At 40.3% G+C, this 18,394-nt stretch overlaps 1 protein-coding gene across 2 annotated transcripts; it reads left to right on the forward strand.

Moving 5' to 3' along the window:
- Nucleotides 1–463: 463 nt before the first annotated feature.
- Nucleotides 464–18,313, forward strand: wbp1lb (WW domain binding protein 1-like b). Of its 2 annotated transcripts, none has more exons than XM_075463669.1 (4): nt 464–852; nt 9,447–9,549; nt 12,314–12,475; nt 14,845–18,313. In XM_075463669.1, exons 1-4 carry the CDS (start codon nt 766–768, stop codon nt 15,681–15,683), a joined length of 1,191 nt encoding a protein of 396 aa, XP_075319784.1. In that variant the 5' UTR covers nt 464–765; the 3' UTR covers nt 15,684–18,313. The 2 variants fall into 2 exon arrangements, with proteins under 2 accessions (XP_075319784.1, XP_075319785.1); XM_075463670.1 differs by lacking the exon at nt 464–852 and adding an exon at nt 6,398–6,613.
- The last annotated feature ends 81 nt before the right edge of the window (nt 18,314–18,394 follow it).

Genomic DNA, 18,394 nt, shown 5'->3' on the forward strand with positions numbered 1-18,394 from the left:
CCGCACCTGTGTCACCCACCGTGACACAGGTGTCACACATCCTTACGTCCCCCATCATTTTCCTTGATGGAGAAATTATCCAGGTTCTTAAGTCCCAATGTGACATATATGTCACATTACAGATCTCTGACAGTGGGGGGTGGTATTTTGGAAAAAAAATTATGAAATGGGTTCTATGTGGTCTATTTAGAATTTTAATTTAAGTAGAAATGGGTCTGGGTTCTTATGGGTTAATACAATAAAGTTCTGTGTGACCAATCATTAACGTGACAGCCCTAGCGGAGATATCAGAGTGGTGTAAAAAGTAAAAAAGAGTAGTGTAAAAAGTATTACTCTATAGCTCTGGGAGACATCACAGCTCTGCTCTGGACGCACTGATCAATGATTGGTCAACCTCTTCCCCAGCTGGCACGACTATCCAATCACGGGTCAGTCCGCAAAACCAGTTACGATCCTCATAACTGTACGCCCATCACGTTGCACACATGGATCGGGGCTAGGTGACCACGCCACACCCAGCTGACCGAAGCGGAGCGCCTGTGCTGGGGGAACGTCTTGTGTAAGAGCTGTATCACCCACTGGCACCGATAGCAACCAGTTGCGCCAGCTCCGCTCCTTGCTGAAATGTTCAGGACGCAGAGGAGGCGGCGCATACAGCGGCCTCTCAGCGCGACGCGACCTGACAAATAGTTGAAAGATATTCGGACGCAGTTGGTGAACACAGTGTTCATGCTTATGTTTTTTCCGTAGCCAGTTTTTGGAGGAATGAGAGGCGTATGTTCGGGTCTTAAAATGGGATTGTTTTTGCACGCTGTTGGCTCTGTCACCCCCACGGAGTCTGCAGTAGACCGGGTAAGGCTGAGCAGTCAAAAACAAGACTTTTATCACAGAACTGTTAGCTAGTTCACCGAATAAGTTAGCAAACTGTGAAGCCACCTATGTGTCAAATTATTTTACAACAATCTTAGTTACTGTGATAGCATAACATTTCGACTGACGATTGGTATCAACTTGCCTTAACTAGTGTACCTCTAGAAAATAAAAAGTAAGATATTAGCATGCTTGCTAAGTTTGCCTTTTAGCTTCGGTAGCTAACATAGCTAGCCCGTAAAGAAACACTCGGGGCCTTGTTGTGTTTATAGTTGACGGTTGACATTTTAGACAGAAGGGACTTTGAGAAACAATTCAAGCAGTCGTGAATGCAGCCACACTGGTAGACAGAACAACATGTACTTACTGGGAGAATAGCTTTGTAATTTCCTTTTGTTAGCAAAACAACCAACTTGGCTATTTTAACTCAAGTTAATCTGTGTCAAGGCGATCATTGTCAGTGTGTTGACAAGGGCAACCTTATGAGTCAGTTTAATTTTTTAAGATGTTCAGTTAGTCCTTAGTCAACTTAATACTTTCAGTTATTAGATCTCTAAAGATACTTTTACTTTTTGTTTTAACAAATGGGTACATTAAAACTGAAAGCAGTGATTTGTTAATAATCTGAATTTAAATGAGTTTATTTATTCATTTAAAGGTAAATAATACAGTGAAAGCATATTAGGTGTTCAACTGATTTTCTTTTTCTTGTTACATGTTGCTTTGCCTCTTCCTTTAAGAGCAAGTGTGTGGAAACTCAACCCACTTGCTCTAGTTTTGACAGAAAAGTTTCCTATAGCTATTGGATTTCAGCTGCTCAAAAGTTTGGGGTTTTCCTTTGTCATTTTCCTTGATTAATAACGTGCTGAATACTTCCAGTGGACAACAGGCCTGGAATGCAGGCAAGCCACTTTTAAACCTGGACTCTTTCTGGACAGAGATGTGCTGTTTGTAATGTGTGCAGATTGTGATGTGGCATTGTCTTGCTGAAATAATCAAGGCCTTCCCTGGAAAGTCGTCTGGATGGCAGTATATTTTAATCCAGAATCAGCAAATGTCTCGTGTCATGAATGGTGCTTTGACAGAAGTTAAACAAGGTCCTCACAAATTCTGGCTTTTAAACTATGAACCGTCGACTGTGCGAGTAAATGTTCAAAACATTCTGTGTCTTGGATAATTCGCACATTCTGTGATTGGATAACCACTGTTTTTAGTTTTCTTTGTGGGAGATCATCGAACATCTAAGTGCAGCTGCATTCTCTGCACAGATGTTGTCTTTAAGTTATTTGAATGGCCGTCTCTGTCAGTTAAAGCTGTGGTTATAATATCAGGATTTTATTATTATTATATGCTTTTAAAAGAGTTGACACGTAGTCTTAATGGGCTGACTTCAATCTTAATTTCTGACTTCTGTAGTTGTGTCATTAAAGGGATACAAGGTAGTTTAGCGGCAGTATAGCGATCTCTATTGGTCAAACTGAAATTCTACACTGTCGTAAAAATGCCCACCTGTACACACCCACTAACTAAACATCGTGGCGAATGCTGCCATTGTGTTATTTAGTCAGTGCAGTTGGGTCATCTGATTCACAAGTGTAGACTGCCCACGTAAGATACTATAATCAGAGATTTTCTGAAGAGAGAACTCAGGATAATATGCTATAATCCTGTTGCTGGAGGAAGTGGCCGGGGACAGCTCGTCTGGGTTTCTCTGCTCAGGCTGCTGTCCCCGCGACCCGATCCCCGGACAAGCGGCAGATAATGGATGTATGGATGGACTGTTGCTGATCTTGAATGGGATTCTTCCCTCATCATGGTGTATTGGTGGAGTGATTCCTTTGTATTAGCAGACACTTACAAAAGTTACATCTTAGACAGATACGCGCAGGCACTACCAACATACACGCCGCAATAAACGCAGACTAGCTCTACACTATTCCGATTACAATCACAAATTAATCAATTTTCATTTGTAGATAACAATTCTTGTTCGGATCAAAACGCTATTCTTATTCTAATCAGGTCAGTCCGTGTATTTCTGAAGCTAGGCTACGTCTCGAACTCAGGAGGAATTAGAGCATCACCTGTCTCTTCACGATCTAAAATGCAGATCACTATGGTAGATGAACAAGATCACACTTGGAGAAATTTCACAAAGATGGGAAGTGCCAACATCGAACGTTTCATATTCAGTCTGTGAAAGGCAGAATATGAAACGCTTGGTGTTGGCTCTTCAACGCAAGCGAACACATAGCCTACAACTACAGCTAGCATACAGTACCTAGCTAAGTGCCGTAAACACAAACGACTCTTCTCGCGCATCACGACACTTCAGAAGCGGGTCGCTCCTGCCGAAGTTACATATGGGATTTTCAGCATACAGACCCCTGTTAGGAGCGAGACAGGCTTCATTCGCTTACCATGGACTTGTTTAACCTTTGTTAAACTCCTGAAGGCTATAATTTTAGGTGAAAATGCTACCTAGTGCCCCTTTAAAGAAAAATATGTGAATGAGAGCAGCGTTATTGGGGGTTTAGCTTTACCGTTATGGACGTAGATTTCACTGTTTTTAGAAAAAGATGGAACTTTGGAGCATGCGTTGGGTCTGCATTGTGGGCGAGTGTCTCAGCTCATTTGAGTCTAGTTAAGTACGTACGTGCAGGACGAATATGAACCATAACCTCATTTTCTGGGTTTGTTAACCTGGTTTTGAGAAGCTTAAAGGGGAACTCCGGGGCATTTGAAGCGCGTTTCCATTGCTAGAGGTTGTCAAATACTGATAGTAGGACACAGAGAGGTGCAAATCTGCGCTCCCTGTGTGGAGATGAGCTGTTCGCACAGCGTGTCATGCGAGGCTAATACGTGGTGGCTAAGGGGCAACTGCTAACCCTTCCACGTAAAACAACAACTTGCACACAGCAGAAACGTCACACCACTTTATAAACCATCCGACAATAAAGTCACAAGCCTTACCATCAAAACCATATGCATGGTTCTCACATTACTGGCATGGGGACGTTACAAAACAACTTTATAAACAGCATGTAACTCACCGGTTAGTTGTAGGCTCGCGCATGTGAAAGCCCAAAAGAGTCGATGGACGATAATCCCATATACAAAACAATTATTTTCTCTAGAAAAACTGCGTTCAAGTATTTAAAACATTACAACAATACATGCCCAGTAATATTGTTGTAATGTTTTAAATACTTGAACGCAGTTTTTCTAGAGAATATAATTGTTTTGTATATGGGATTATCGTCCATCGACTCTTTTGGGCTTTCACATGCGCGAGCCTACAACCAGCCGGTGAGTGACATGCTGTTTATAAAGTTGTTTTGTAACGTCCCCATGCCAGTAATGTGAGAACCATGCATATGGTTTTGATGGTAAGGCTTGTGACTTTATTGTCGGATGGTTTATAAAGTGGTGTGACGTTTCTGCTGTGTGCAAGTTGTTGTTTTACGTGGAAGGGTTAGCAGTTGCCCCTTAGCCACCACGTATTAGCCTCGCATGACACGCTGTGCGAACAGCGCGATCTCCACACAGGGAGCGCAGATTTGCACCTCTCTGTGTCCTACTATCAGTATTTGACAACCTCTAGCAATGGAAACACGCTTCAAATGCCCCGGAGTTCCCCTTTAATTGTTGACTGACATGTTTGCATGCACATGTTAACCCAATTCTTTATAAATATACACTTGTGCTTTATAGTTTTCACAAAAAGATGCACACTTGTAGTTATTATGTATTTGTCCTGACTTGTTTTATTTCAGATTAAGATTACTTTATTGTACACACAAATGTTAACACGAAATTGCTCCTCTGCATTTGACCCATCCAGGTTAGCACCTGTTGAACGCACATGCATATGGTCACATACTCATTGAGACAGATGCCATACACTGGAGTGGTGGGCAGCCAAAACAGTGCCCGGGGAGCATGGGGTTAAGGGCACCTCAGCCGTGGCAAGGAGGTGGACTGCCACCCCTCCAGCTGTCAGTCCATCACTCTTTTTTTAGCGGCAGGAGTGGGAATCGAACCACCGACCCTCCGGTTATTGGACGACCAACCACTGAGCTTTTTATTGTGTGTTAGATGGAAACTTTGGAGCGCAGTGCACCTAGGCCACTTTGAGTCTAGATGAGCGTATACAAGCAGCAGTAATTAAACTCCCAGCTGCTTTATCTGGGCTTTGAACATATCGATGGAAGTCTCTGTAAAAGACCAGCATCTTCAATGCAGCAAAAGCCGAAAAAGATTCTGTCAAACTTGGTAGAATTTTATCTTAAGCCATATTAAGTCTGCAAAGCCAAGACAATTTAGACATGGATTTTTTTTTGCAGCTTAATGTTAGTATGAAGTGATTGTTAACTTACTAAACACTTCAATTTATTATCAATCAATAGTTAAAGCTGGCATTTATCTAAGTTGTTTATCTTAACATGGAGCTTAAGATGCGGGAAACGGTCTGTTTAGCCTATTTGAATGTCGAGACAAAAGTCAATGACTTCTGAGTTTGTTGAACTATCTTCCTCCGGATGTTGATTTGTTTTTATGGCATTGAAGGATGCTACAAATGCATAAGCAGTGTTTGCTTTCCATAACCTTTATGACAGTGAAAGAGCACCTTCATTGTTGACAATAATACGTACGAGGTCAGCGAAGTCCTTCTGTGTATCGGCTGACTTACTAAGTCCTACAGGACTCTACTAAGTAGATCAACTCTTGCTGAGCAGTCGACTTAAAATCCTGCAGCCACTTATCTCCATCTGATAAGTCACCAAGAGACTTCTGAACCCTCATTTCAGCAGCTTCTCATTAAGGTTGATGATATTCGTAATTTGCAATAGTTTCAGGCCAGGTAACCAAATCTATCTGTAATCTAGTAGTATGGCATGAGAGAGGTTAATTGTTTCATTGTTGCATGCTTGGATGCGATTGTCGGGAATCTAGTCTGTGCAGATTCTTTGCTCGGTAAGTAGAAAGTGAGATGTTGATGTTTCAGATTTTCAACATTTGGTTTCCTAGCAGCACAGATTAGTTATATCTGGACCAAGTTAAAGATTGATTGAATACGTTTTTCTATCTCATTGTCTGGGAAATCTTCACCACCCCCCCCCCTTTTTTTTTCTTTTTCTTGCAGTTTAGGCAACACTCAGACAAACTAGATGTTATCTGTATTGTGTTTTAAAACTAACCCAGCCTGGAAGGTGCATAGTATTGGAGACATCACAAACCAAGCCGAGGAACAGAACATCATGTGACTCTTAAGTCACTCTGTGTTGAGCTGGGTTTTTAAAGAATGTCATGTTGATAAAAGTTGAAACGGCTTTGAAGTTGTGGCTACTCTTTAATGTCTGCAGTTTGGCTTGTGCTGATCTAATGTGTTGCTTTTAACAGATCATTCCTCTGTTACTCTCTGTCCTCGCTGCCTTACATTTAACACACACCTCTCACCACCTTATTATCATGCGGCGGAGTAGCTAGGAGCTTGCTCTCCGTTGCTGCTTGGAAATTTCCGTAAAGCAATCCTTGTCCGCTGTTTGGGCTGCTTTGGAGTGGGGTGAGGGTTTGCGTGTGTGTGCTTGCGCGGTTGTGTGGGTAGGGAGAAAGGCAGAGAGAGTGAGAGTATGTCTGAGAGGTTTTTGACTTTTTCTCTTTGTGGGATAATGACCCTTGAGGAAGAGGGAACCTATCTGCACTGTGGATCATCATGCCATTCAATCGAGGACCTGCACTGGTAATCTGTATAGAGAAACATTATTCTTATACTTATGTAGAACTTTTGGTTGCTAATCATTAAGTTTATCTGGACAAAGTCCAAGAGATCTTCTTTGGAAATCCGTCAACCCGTCTTGTGAGGTTTTTGGTCACACTATTGTCTGTTTAGCTCTAGTTAGCTTTTCACAGGTTTGGATGGATATCGATAACAGATTTTGTTTAGTTAACTTTTGACCAAGCCGCTGGTTTGCTATATTGACAGTTAAAACATAGAACACACTGTTGGAGTGCAGTGGAGACCAACGCCCGATTGATTTCTGATGAAAGTAGACTTGTTGCAGTTTCCCACATTTTTCTTGTCCTGATCAACTTGTTTGTTAGATGTTCGGCATCGTACCGAGTGATTTTTGTTTTGGGTGTCATTTTAAGAATTTACAATGATACTTTGGTACATATGTTTCAGATCTTAGATACTGAAATTGTAACAACATGCCATCACAACTGGTTACTGAAGGACTTGTTGACTTTAGATCCATAGCCAAGAATAAATGTTAGACACTAGATATCTGGGTTGCTATTGTGTTTCCAATGCAAAGGTCAGGGTCATTTAAAGGATATGTTAAAGACTGCGACAGTATTCTGTATAATCTACTAACTGTTTATAATACACTGACACGAGAAATGGATGTATTACTTGCCATTTTACACTAACACTGAAATTGTTCTGTATGTACTTGTACTAGATACACTTCCAGTGAGAAGAGAAAGGATAAGGCACAAACTCTGCTGAATGTTGGCAGCTTTTACTGGTTCCCCTCATTTACCTGATGAAACTGTCACAGTCCCTATTATGATCTAAAAAATAGTCATGATATTGTTATTTTCGGGTCTATTTGTGTTACCAACATATTATAATAGCATACTAATGCAATGCATCCTTTAAAAGAGCTGTAAACTTGAAAAATGTTCAGACATCGAAGAAACTGACACAGAAGAGGCGAGAGGAGCGAAGCGGTGACTGGAAACGGCTTTTTCCAGCTTAAATACCACGAAAAAATGCTCAAGGAAAGCCTTTTTGTTTATTCTGGCATTTCGTCTGTGACATTTTTATGTAAACAAAAGCTTGTAAGCAAAACGGGTGACTTTACAGTCAGCAGAATGAGGCGTTCAAAGTGTATATGTTCAGTTTTTTTCCAATTTGTAAATGAAAATCTGTGTTTTAGGACTTAGTCGGTTCATAATCTGTGACAAGTCCTGAAAAAGAAGTGACATAGTAAAACCCAGGACGGCTTCAGTGCTGTGTGATGAGACTTCTCACTGTCGTTAATGTTTTCAGTAACATTAGTTGGTAACTTTTTCCCTTCTGTTTCAGCAGCAGGTTGAGACCCTGTATGTTCGGGTTACCTCCCTATTATTATTATTATTTTTTTTTTTTCTCTTGAAAGTGATCGCTCATGAAATCCTTGAAGGAATTTCTTCAGATTTGGCCCAAATGTTGACTTGGACTCAAGGATTAACTGATTATATTTAGGTGGTCAGAGGTCTAGGTCACCGTGACCGCACATCTATCCCGTTATTGTGAACTTGATATTTCTGGAATGCCTGGAGGGAATTTAATTGCATTTGGCACAAGCATCCAAATGACTTATGAACTGATCCGAATTTAGTGGTTATGACCTCATGAAACCTATTTTGGCCCATGTTGAGAATTCATAGCTTTATTATGAGAAAATATTTCACGCAGTTGTTTAAAAGGATGCAGTAATGAAGTGATGACATTTCTATATCCAGTAATTCATCTTCATGTTGAGGTTGCCACGTCCCGCAGAAGCGCTAGTTTTGCACCACAACTCCAGCACATTAGGATAGATGGATGTAAACTATAGACAGCCATGAGTTGGTATTTTTAGTCATTATGTGAATACAATTGGAAGGAAAAACACACCGGTCAAAAACTCAAACATCAAGCTTTGGAGTGCTGTTAGAAGGGGTTTAATCGGCAATCAGTCCTCCTCAGATGCCTCTGCAGGGGTTGTTGGTATCAGATCTGCAATAATGGAAACTCAACACCCAGATTCAAACGGGTTTTTACTGAGGGTGCAGTAGGAAGAGTGGGCGCAAATCACTTTTTCTTGGCAGAAACGTACATTTACCAACCATATCGTTTCGAGTTGAGATTCTGAAACGACTCCGACAAAAGAAATCAGATCGATCAGTTGCTTTCATAGCTGGCAGCTCAATCCCATTGGAAAAATAATATATTACTAAAGATTATCTCATCAGAATCTGTGGTCCATGCAGCTCAGAGAGCAGAATGCAATGCATCCTGTTGCTGTAGTTTACCACCCGCTTGTTCCCTGGGAGGTTCTCAGTTCGGAGTTTATTATCACCCCCAAAGCACTGAGGGTAAATATGCTGCTGTGGAGAATGGAAAAGGATTTAATCACCTTTTTCTTCTTTTTTTTTTTCCTGTTCAAACATGCTGATTTAGGTGTGAAAATGGCATTTGGTGTCTATGATGTAGGCTGTATGCAGTGAGAGAGGATCTAGTGATGTGAAGGAAAAAAAAAAAGGTTAAAGTGAGAATAAATTGAAACATTGAGAGACCAGGATAACCAGTTTATTGAAGGTTGAACTGATTGGTATCTTTTGTCTTTACTGTGGGGGTAAATGACATTCCAAGTCTAACTATCTCTACTTTTTATTTTTATATTTTTTTTATTGATACTGCACAGTAGAACCTAATTCCTCAGGGTGTTTTTAAAAAAAAAAATATTATTATTTTTATTTTAAAGTTGAGGTATTGGTGAAGATCCCTGTTAAAGTTGGGTTTTATTATGCTTGCGTTACAGAGCCTGCTCCACTGTGAGGGTGTCAACAATCAGAGCTACTTCTGTGAGTCCGGACACTGCTGCGGAGAGTCCCAGTGCTGCAGCTACTACTATGAGCTCTGGTGTAAGTCACCCGCCTTTGTGTTGCATTATTTGACTGAACGTAATTCACGTAATTAAAGTAAACGTGAAAAAAATTACTTTAAACTAATCTTAGTCGGAGCTGCTTGGTCCAGAAACACGGACACGTGCAGAAAGTGGTAGACTTGGTCCTGGAAAATAACAGAAAGTTTTTATGACCTGAAGTAAATCCTAAAAATTGCCAGTATATTTGGTTCCTTGGTTCCTTTGGTTCCAGGAATGACGCAACAGCCTTGAGTTATAAATACCACGTCATATGTCGGACGAGGCAGTTTGGAAAGGTGATAGGTCATCGTTTAAAAAAAGGAAACATTTGGGAACATTTAAAAAAAGAAAAGATAAATAGCTTTCACATCGCTTGATGGAGGTGAACAGCAGGATAAGACGTTCAACTTTATTTTTGCTTTTATTCTGTCGTTCGGTACCTAAATATTGCACATCCACTGCTACGTCTTTCTGCTTTGTGTTCTTTGAATGCAATGTACCCCACTGTGTGATATCATGGGAATGAAATCTAGAAAGATAATAGATACCAAGAAGTATTTCCTATAGTTCAAACTGTCCGAATTTTCAAGGCTTTTTAAAAAAGTTCTGATTTAAGATGCACAGCATACAGCAGAAATTAGTCCATGCAAGTACGATATCCCCCAACTCAAATAATTAGGAATTGTTTCACCCTTCAGTAACTGTGGTGTGCCTTAGTTAAACAGATGGATGGATGCATGACTAACAGCTTACTGTATTACAAATGCAGAAATCACTGTAAGATCTTAATGCAACAAAGTCAATTTACCTTTAGTTACCATGACTGAAATCTTCCTTCAACCATCAAATGTTTGGTCAGTGAGTTTCTGGGGTTCAGTTCAGACTAATTAGATTTGAATGAATTCCATGTAATTGGATTACAGTCACTTGTGTTATGACTGCATCTTGAAAGTGCCTCTAGATGGCTTTTGTTGTTGTGATTTGGGACTATGTAAACAGAACTGAATTGAATTTAAATGTAATATTTTCTTAAGGCAATTTTCCAGAAACCTTCAGAGACTTTTTCCGTTCCTTTCTGGACCAAAAGCTGAAGATGTATCCCCATGAGATTGAGACTGTTTTCACACACACTCGCCTCCTGTCCTCATGTTTATTTACATCAAAAACTATTTTGAAATAATCAACCATCTTTTTGAATACTACAGCTGCAAAGAATGGTGGGACGGGATCAATCCATTGTTTCCTATGCTCAATAAAACATTGAAGCTATTTTCCTTTAGAATTGATCATGGCTGTCGATGGCTTGTCCTTCCTGCATGCATGCTTCAACATCCTTCTGAAGACTCGCCATCAGTTATTTCAGTTCCTCTGTAAATGTAGCCATGCAGACACTTATGGGTCCAAAACTGAAGAACGTCTGTTGTTCACGGGTCATTTTATAGCCCTGCAGTTGTTTCAGGCCGTGCAGTTAGCCTGGAAATCTCAGGTGTTCTCAGTCTTTATCAGTGACCGCACCTTTTCTGACGCCGGTGTCGCAGGTCTTCATCCTGGAGTCTTTCTTGTTATAGTTTATCACGGAACGTATTCGGCTTATCCACTCAAAAGTAACACAATTACTTAGAGATTATTTAATTATGACTCACTAGACAGTTTGGATACACCTACTCTTCAAAGAAAAGACTAGGTTTGTCCAAGTTTTTGACTGGTACTGTTTAAGTGTTTTTTACGCCAACAAATGTGAGATTTTTCTTATAATCCGTTTATAAGCACTCACTGGAGTAAAATCTATGTATTTGCTTTAAAGCTGTAAGTCTTCATTAAGCTATTTCTATAAAAAAACATTTCATGTCCAGCTCTAGAGTTGGAGCTCTGCTGGATGTGGAAAAGGTTGAAGGTCAAAACTGATATCAGTTGGTGTGGGTTCCTAAAAATAAGACATCCAAACTGACTTCAGATGTAGTCGTATTACAGCAACACCTTTTATTAACTAACCCGATGAACAACAAAAGCACAGATGGTTCCCACATTTTAAGAAGTAGTTGGCTAAAACTCATGAACAGTACAAAACAGCATTACATCCGCAGAGACTTGGTTTATTTTGGTGACGCCGCAGCACCAGCAGATGCCATATTGTAGAGTTTACATTCCTCTGTTCCAGCTGCCTTTTTTTTTTTTTTTTTTTTTTTTTCTTTGTTCCCAGTTGTTTTTCAGACTGAGCTCTCCTTGGTATAGCTCCAAAAATAAGAAGTTTGTAGAAAATAGGGACATGTTGCATGAAAAAAAAAAAAAAACGCTCCTAACTCAAAGAACTGCCTTTTTATTACTTTTGTGTTTACTTTGCTGTCCATGTTGGGGCAGAATTATTTAGATAATATCCAGAAATCTACCAGAGAAAGAGTCTGATGAAGCCACAGTATGAAGTTATGGGTTGCTTCATGGAGAAAAGAGTGAATCTCAGTACTTTGCTCTGAAGATAAGATTGAACTTGGATCGGTCAGTGATGGTTAAATTGATTATGTCTCATAAATTGCATGCCATAAATACCATAGAAGTAAGTTGGAAGTATTTGATCCACTGTTTTATGTTTGTTATCAGCAGGTATAATTTTATTTCAATCATGAGGACATTGGAAAAAGCACATTTTTCTTCCATCAATGTGTGATTTTTGTCTTAAAATATGAACCAAAACCATCACGTTGAGCCTTTTCCCCCCATTTTTGTTAAAGTTGGACAGCAAATATAACTCTGTTCATCTTTCTTAGGGTTTTGGCTGGTGTGGGCGATCATCTTCATTTTGAGCTGCTGCTGCGTGTGTCACCATCGCCGCACTAAACACCGGCTGCAGCAGCAACAACGGCAGCACGAGATCAACCTCATAGCTTATCGTGAAGCACACAACTACCCCCCTGTGCCCTTTTACTTCAGTAAGATATGCCACTCGTACACCGAGATTGTGTTATCACAAAACTAAATGCTGATGTGTTTTATTTCTTTTGTCTTATTTGTAATGTTTTGCACTTCTAAAGTCATTCTTTTTGTTATGACTGAACGCCTTTTCACACCAAATTTAAGTATTCAAAGCTACATTAACCAATACTGGTTACCAATAAAAAGCTGATTTGTTTGCAAATATATCATTTTGGTGGTTTTTAGGGGTTTAATCAGTGTGACAAAGGGGGATTTTAACGAATGCCTGTTGTGAAAGTTGTTGCTCTCAGAATCAGTCCCTGTATTGATTCAGTTTTTATCCACCTCGTTTTCACTTACACCCTGCATAATGTTCTTGGTACAATAAAGGTGAGTACTTAACTGCTAAAGCACCAGATATGTGCTTCAGGATTTGATGGAGATTTTAAAAAAGCACTTTTAAGTGAAGATAATACTGAACGCTCAACATCAAATTAATGCTAATGGTGCTTCAAGTAGTTGGATTTGAAAAGATTGCCACCCTCAATAGGGTAGAATCTGCAGATTTGTTATCCTTTTAAACTTTGTTACACAGTAGCATGACAATATTTTATTTATTATTTATTTTTGGCAGAAATCACTCATTACTGCTTGAAGCAGATCTGCAAAGATGAAGCCAAGAAAACATTTTCTAACGGTTTAAAACTTTGAACTAGGGCTGTCGGTTTTTACAAAATCAGGTTTGATGAATTTGAAGTAAACATGTAATGCTTTGAATGTATTTGAACGTACGCCTCTTCGCCCACAGCAATCACACGGGTCCACCACATGGTCAGCTGTGTGGTTTCCTCTCAGCTCCTTTGTATTCAGGCTGAAACTGTCTGAAATTCATTGAGCTGCGACTGTCACATAAGTGTGGCTAGCAATGTCCATCCGTCTGTGATTAAAGCATCCTATCCTTTGGTACCATTTAGGCTTTTAGTCTGGTGTTGAACAGTTCCATGTTAGATTCTTGAAATCCCTCTCTAGAAACGATACAGATGGGCTGATAAATCGTGTCAGTTTAGACATTTTTACGAGCCGCCGGCAAGGCGCCTGTTGTAGTTTACTGTGTCAAATTAACATATACTGAGACAACATAGAACACCTGCTGACTTGCTTATGTGTGCCTCCACGTCCTCGTTTAAGTGGCAAGTCGGCAGGTGAATCTGCAGGTCTGTTGACATTGTAGTAGGGCGGGATGGCTGCTTTGTTTAAAGGCGACAAATGGCCTCATCTCTGATAGTTACAGATCACTAAAAGTTTCAAATCCAAAATATTTTGAAACAACCATTTTTGGTGTACTGATTGTTCTCTTAGGACGGCATTGCTCACTGGTTTTCTAAATTCCTGTGAGCAAACGGCATTAGCTTATTTACTGAGAGGTAACAGGGCATTAGGTCAACTGAAAGCAGATCGCCCTCTGTTGGATCATAAGGCAAACTTCCTCTGAGGCTCTAATGCATCTGAGCAGAGACAAGTGGAGCTAATGCACTGTGATTAATTAAAAAAGGTATTTATTCATTTTAGTATTTTTAAAACATCAGGATTAAACGTAGTGTATACTACAATATTTCTAACTTTTATAAATAAAGTATACAAACTAAGTGCCAAGTATTAATAGATGTGTAGTGGTTTAAAAGTTAATGGTTGAACGTACTACTTTAAACCATTTCTAAATTCTGTGGTTCTTTGCTGCAAATGTTTTTGCTTGAAAGGGTTCGTTGGTTTATTGAGAGCTCCTTATACACTGAAAAATGAAGCAAAGTTATCTGCTGATGTATTTTAACCGATTGGATGAAATATGTTTGAGGCCTTTCAGCTGGATCCCTCTAAAAGCTCCACCTGATATAGTGTTACATCTGGTTTAGATGCTACAATGTCATGCTGTTCAGTTGCTATTATTGTTTACTGGGAAGGGAAATTGTGGATGAATTTTCATGTATTTTGCTTTTTGATTTGCTTTACACTAGTGACAAGAGGCTCCTGCCTCTCTCACATGTAATATTTACTCTGTGATCCATCCGTGGTTTCATACGGTGTCAGAATCTTCCTTGTTTGCATGCCCCAGTTTTCAGGAAACAGCCAGCATTGCAAAACCTTCTCACACAGGGCTGAAGCAGCCCTCAGCACATATCCCTCAGAAATGAGCTTGTTTTGTCACATTCCCCCCTCCCCTGTTGCTCTGAAAGTACTCAGGAAAGTTCAGTGAGGTTAAAGTGAATTTTTAGTCAGAGAGCGTCTTTTAAAGGAAGTACGAACACACATTAATAAGTAACTTGCACATTCAAAGCAAATATGTGATGTGTAACTTTAGTAAAATATATATTCCTTTTTTTCTCTTTAGGGTTTCTGCCCAACTACCTCCTCCCTGAATATGAAGAGGTGGTCAATCGACCACCGACTCCTCCCCCTCCTTACACTGCCTTACATGCAGGCCCATCCTCGGTGGCTTCGAGTCCCCTGGCTTCTGAGCAGCAGGACGGACAATGTTCAGCCGTCCAGTCCCCTCCAGTTGCTCCAGCCTCTGATGGTCTGTGTTGCAGACCCAGCATAGAGGAACCACAACCTCCTACCTTAGACTTTAGGCCAAAGCCTGATACCAAATCCATGCAAACATCACAAGATTCAGGTGTGATACTCCTGTCAGATGGGCTCAACATGGAGGGACTCACCAACCAGGAGAAAAAAACTGGAAGTGGGGACGAGTCCTGCAAAGACCCCCTGCTAAAGGATTTCAGCCTGTCAGAAGGTTGTACCGAGGATAAAGAGCGGCTCCCCAATGGAAGGCGGAGACGATTCACAGGGGACTCTGGGATAGAGGTGTGTGTGTGCGGCCCACGTGGAAGCAGCAGTTGCACTGGAGCTGGAGGGACAGGCCAGGACGGCAAGGAGTTGAGGGAGCTGGAGAGCCTGCTGGGGCGGGATGCAGATGAAGACGATGAGGAGGGAGAGGAGGCGGGCGACTTCTGTGACAGCTGCGGACATCGCGCCTCCTATAGTGTGGAGGAGGAGCAGGTGCTCGGGGGGGTGGAGAGGAGGGCCGGACGTGGGCCAGCGGGGACTCCTCAGCCAGCTCACAGCGTGGGCAGCGGCTCCCTCCACCCACCTGTGTGCCTTCTCCTCCACACCATCAATGAGCAGGATGGGCCGGCCCACAGCACCAGTACTGAGCCGCAGGGCTGAAACCCAGTTAACTCGTCTTTGTCACAGAGGGAAGGAGAACACGTCGCTTCTTTTTGGGACAACAGTGTTTCAGTGCTTTAAGAGTGTGTATTTTATGAATGTGCGCATCTTAGATAAACCAGGTGTGGGAGTAGCAAGGGGGGTTTTAGCGAAAATGACTATCCGAATGTTGAGAAAGCCTGCTCCTCCCCACTCTGGAACGGTGGCCTTAATCTGTGTATTTTGCGTTGTTTGGGAGGAATATAGGGCCTTGTGGCAAGTGAGACGTCTCATGCTACCCACAAATACAGTTCTTCAGTCGTCCCTCTTAAACAACACAAGCTACTGTCTCTGTCGTGGTCTTCATCAGGAGTGGACGTTCTCTGCTGTGGATGGATGCAGTTGTGCTCACCAGGTGACTGCAAGGATTCTGCAAAACCAGTGAACTACGTTGTGGAAAAACTTGCACAGCAGGAACATTTTTAGATGAATGCGACGTGTAATTTCAATAGTGTGTTTTCATAGAAGTTTAAACTGTCCAGGGACTTCTGAGGAAGTCTGTGGGATGTCCAGTTAAGACTCATGCTTCTAAAGTGCTTTTTCAGCTAATAAAAACCGCTCTGCCTTCAGTTTCTGTCGCTCTGTCAGCTCTGCCAGTGATGGGGAAGTGTACAATCATAAACTAATCTAAGTGTTAGCACTTCCTGTTTTGCACACAACGAGCTGTTCAAGAAATGAAGCTTTTAGCAAAAGGAAGAAGAAGAAAAAACAAAGAACAGAAAATCTTTTTTTTATTATTTTAGTCATAAATTGCAGTTTGTGGTTCATTTCTCACGGTTTTTGCTGCAATGTTTGTAAGGAATGGAAGCGATTTACTTAATATACAATCATTTTTAAACTTGATTTGTTGAATGTTTGTAGTTGTGTGCCTACCAAAAAAAAAAAAAAAAAAGTTCTTAATTGTGACGAACAATGATAAGCTTCAGTGAAACTGAGACCCTTAAAGAAGAAGGTACCAAAGACAAAATGACAAAAGTTAAGCTTCTTGGAGATTACAACTGAAATGGGCAACATCACACCTCAGTTACCACCTTCACCAGCTTTACTGCACAAAAACATTTACAGTCTCTCTTCGTGTTGGAGGTTCCCATTAACACAATTTCACCATTCTTCAGATTTGTTCTTGTCGTGTTAAACTTTTATAAAGGTTTCTTTCTAATTTCAGCCTGCTGGACTAGTGTGCCACCTAAATCCAGCTTATCTGATCCTTTCTGTCATCTATATTTGCGCTGTCCAGTCCGAAAGAGGAATTGCTCCTTTTTGAGGACGAACAGATGTGTATTATGGTTTAATCCTGACAGGGACATCCAAACCATGCTGAACTTTAGGTGGATACTTATATCATAGCTTTGGTTTGGCAACAAATATATAAATTTAAACAGAAGAAGAAGGAAAGACATAATCAGATAAAGTAATAAACCAACAGAAGGGTATTTTTAGTTCTTCATATCATTATTTCCATTATAAATAAAGGTTTGCGCAACAGGATACGTCTGAGAAGAGGTGTTTTCTTTATGATGGATTGATAACTATTGACACAGGATATGATTAAAACCACAATTTAAGAAGTTATCTGTAAAATTGGGTACTTTAGATACAAAACACCCACAAAAATACTCAGTTATGAGCTCATTGAATGCACTTTATCATGGTTTGAAATGTCTTCAATAGCTTGAATGTTGATCTCTGCCCTCATCACACAACCCATGTTGACTGGTGATGAATGTGCCACTGATGATGCTCGAGACTTTTATCAGCTGACCTACTTCAGACAAGAAATTTGAGTTTCCCATACTCTTAAATGAACTGTCACTACTGAGGCCACAGTGAAATCTTTCAAACGGATTTGATTAAACTTTTCTTTTTTGGAGGATCTGCAAAAATACGCACAATGCGGTCTCTGCAAAGCACAGACGTTTCAACCGTTGGTCACACAAAGTTATGTGTAATGGTAAATATATACCCTGTTTTCCAGTTTTGATCCTGTTTTCCAGCACAGGTCAAAGTGCAATGTGAACTTTCTGTATAAACTGGTGGGCTGATTGAACTTTTTCCCATTATAGCCTGAACACACTCTGAAGTGCTTTTACATGTTCGTGCTTTTTGTGAATTAGAAAGGGGTTTTGTGTACTCGTGGTACATGTTGTTTAAAGATGAGCTATTTTTCGTATTGGCTGATTCATTTAAAACACACACATATGATTGAAAAACCACTTTATATTTGCAAATCGTGTACAATACTCTTTAACATGTTTGTGAACCAAATAGTTGCTTTCATAATATTTAATGAAACCATTACCTTTATTATCATGAATAGATTTTTTTTTTCCTTATTTTTATTATTGGTATTATTAAAGTCTGTTGACAAAGGAAATAAATGTATTGAGAGACTTAATCTGAGGTTGTGTGAAGGGTACATTTGACTAACAAAACAAATTTGTTAAGAGATCAGGGCGAACTTGCCAAAGACACTTTCCTTTCTTCATAAGTGTGTGTTTTTGCACATATTCTTTGAATGTTCTGATCATAAGCCATTTATTACATCAACTAAGATGAATGTATGTTCAATAAACATACTAAATTTAAGCACACTGTTGTCTCTGTGGCTCATTTCATTGCGAGGTGTGATTGTCATGAGTGTGTGAAGCATTGTAACATCTTCCACTCATGAA

The sequence above is a fragment of the Odontesthes bonariensis genome, chromosome 4 (assembly GCF_027942865.1).
Source record: "Odontesthes bonariensis isolate fOdoBon6 chromosome 4, fOdoBon6.hap1, whole genome shotgun sequence".
Classification (NCBI taxonomy): Eukaryota; Metazoa; Chordata; class Actinopteri; order Atheriniformes; family Atherinopsidae; genus Odontesthes; species Odontesthes bonariensis.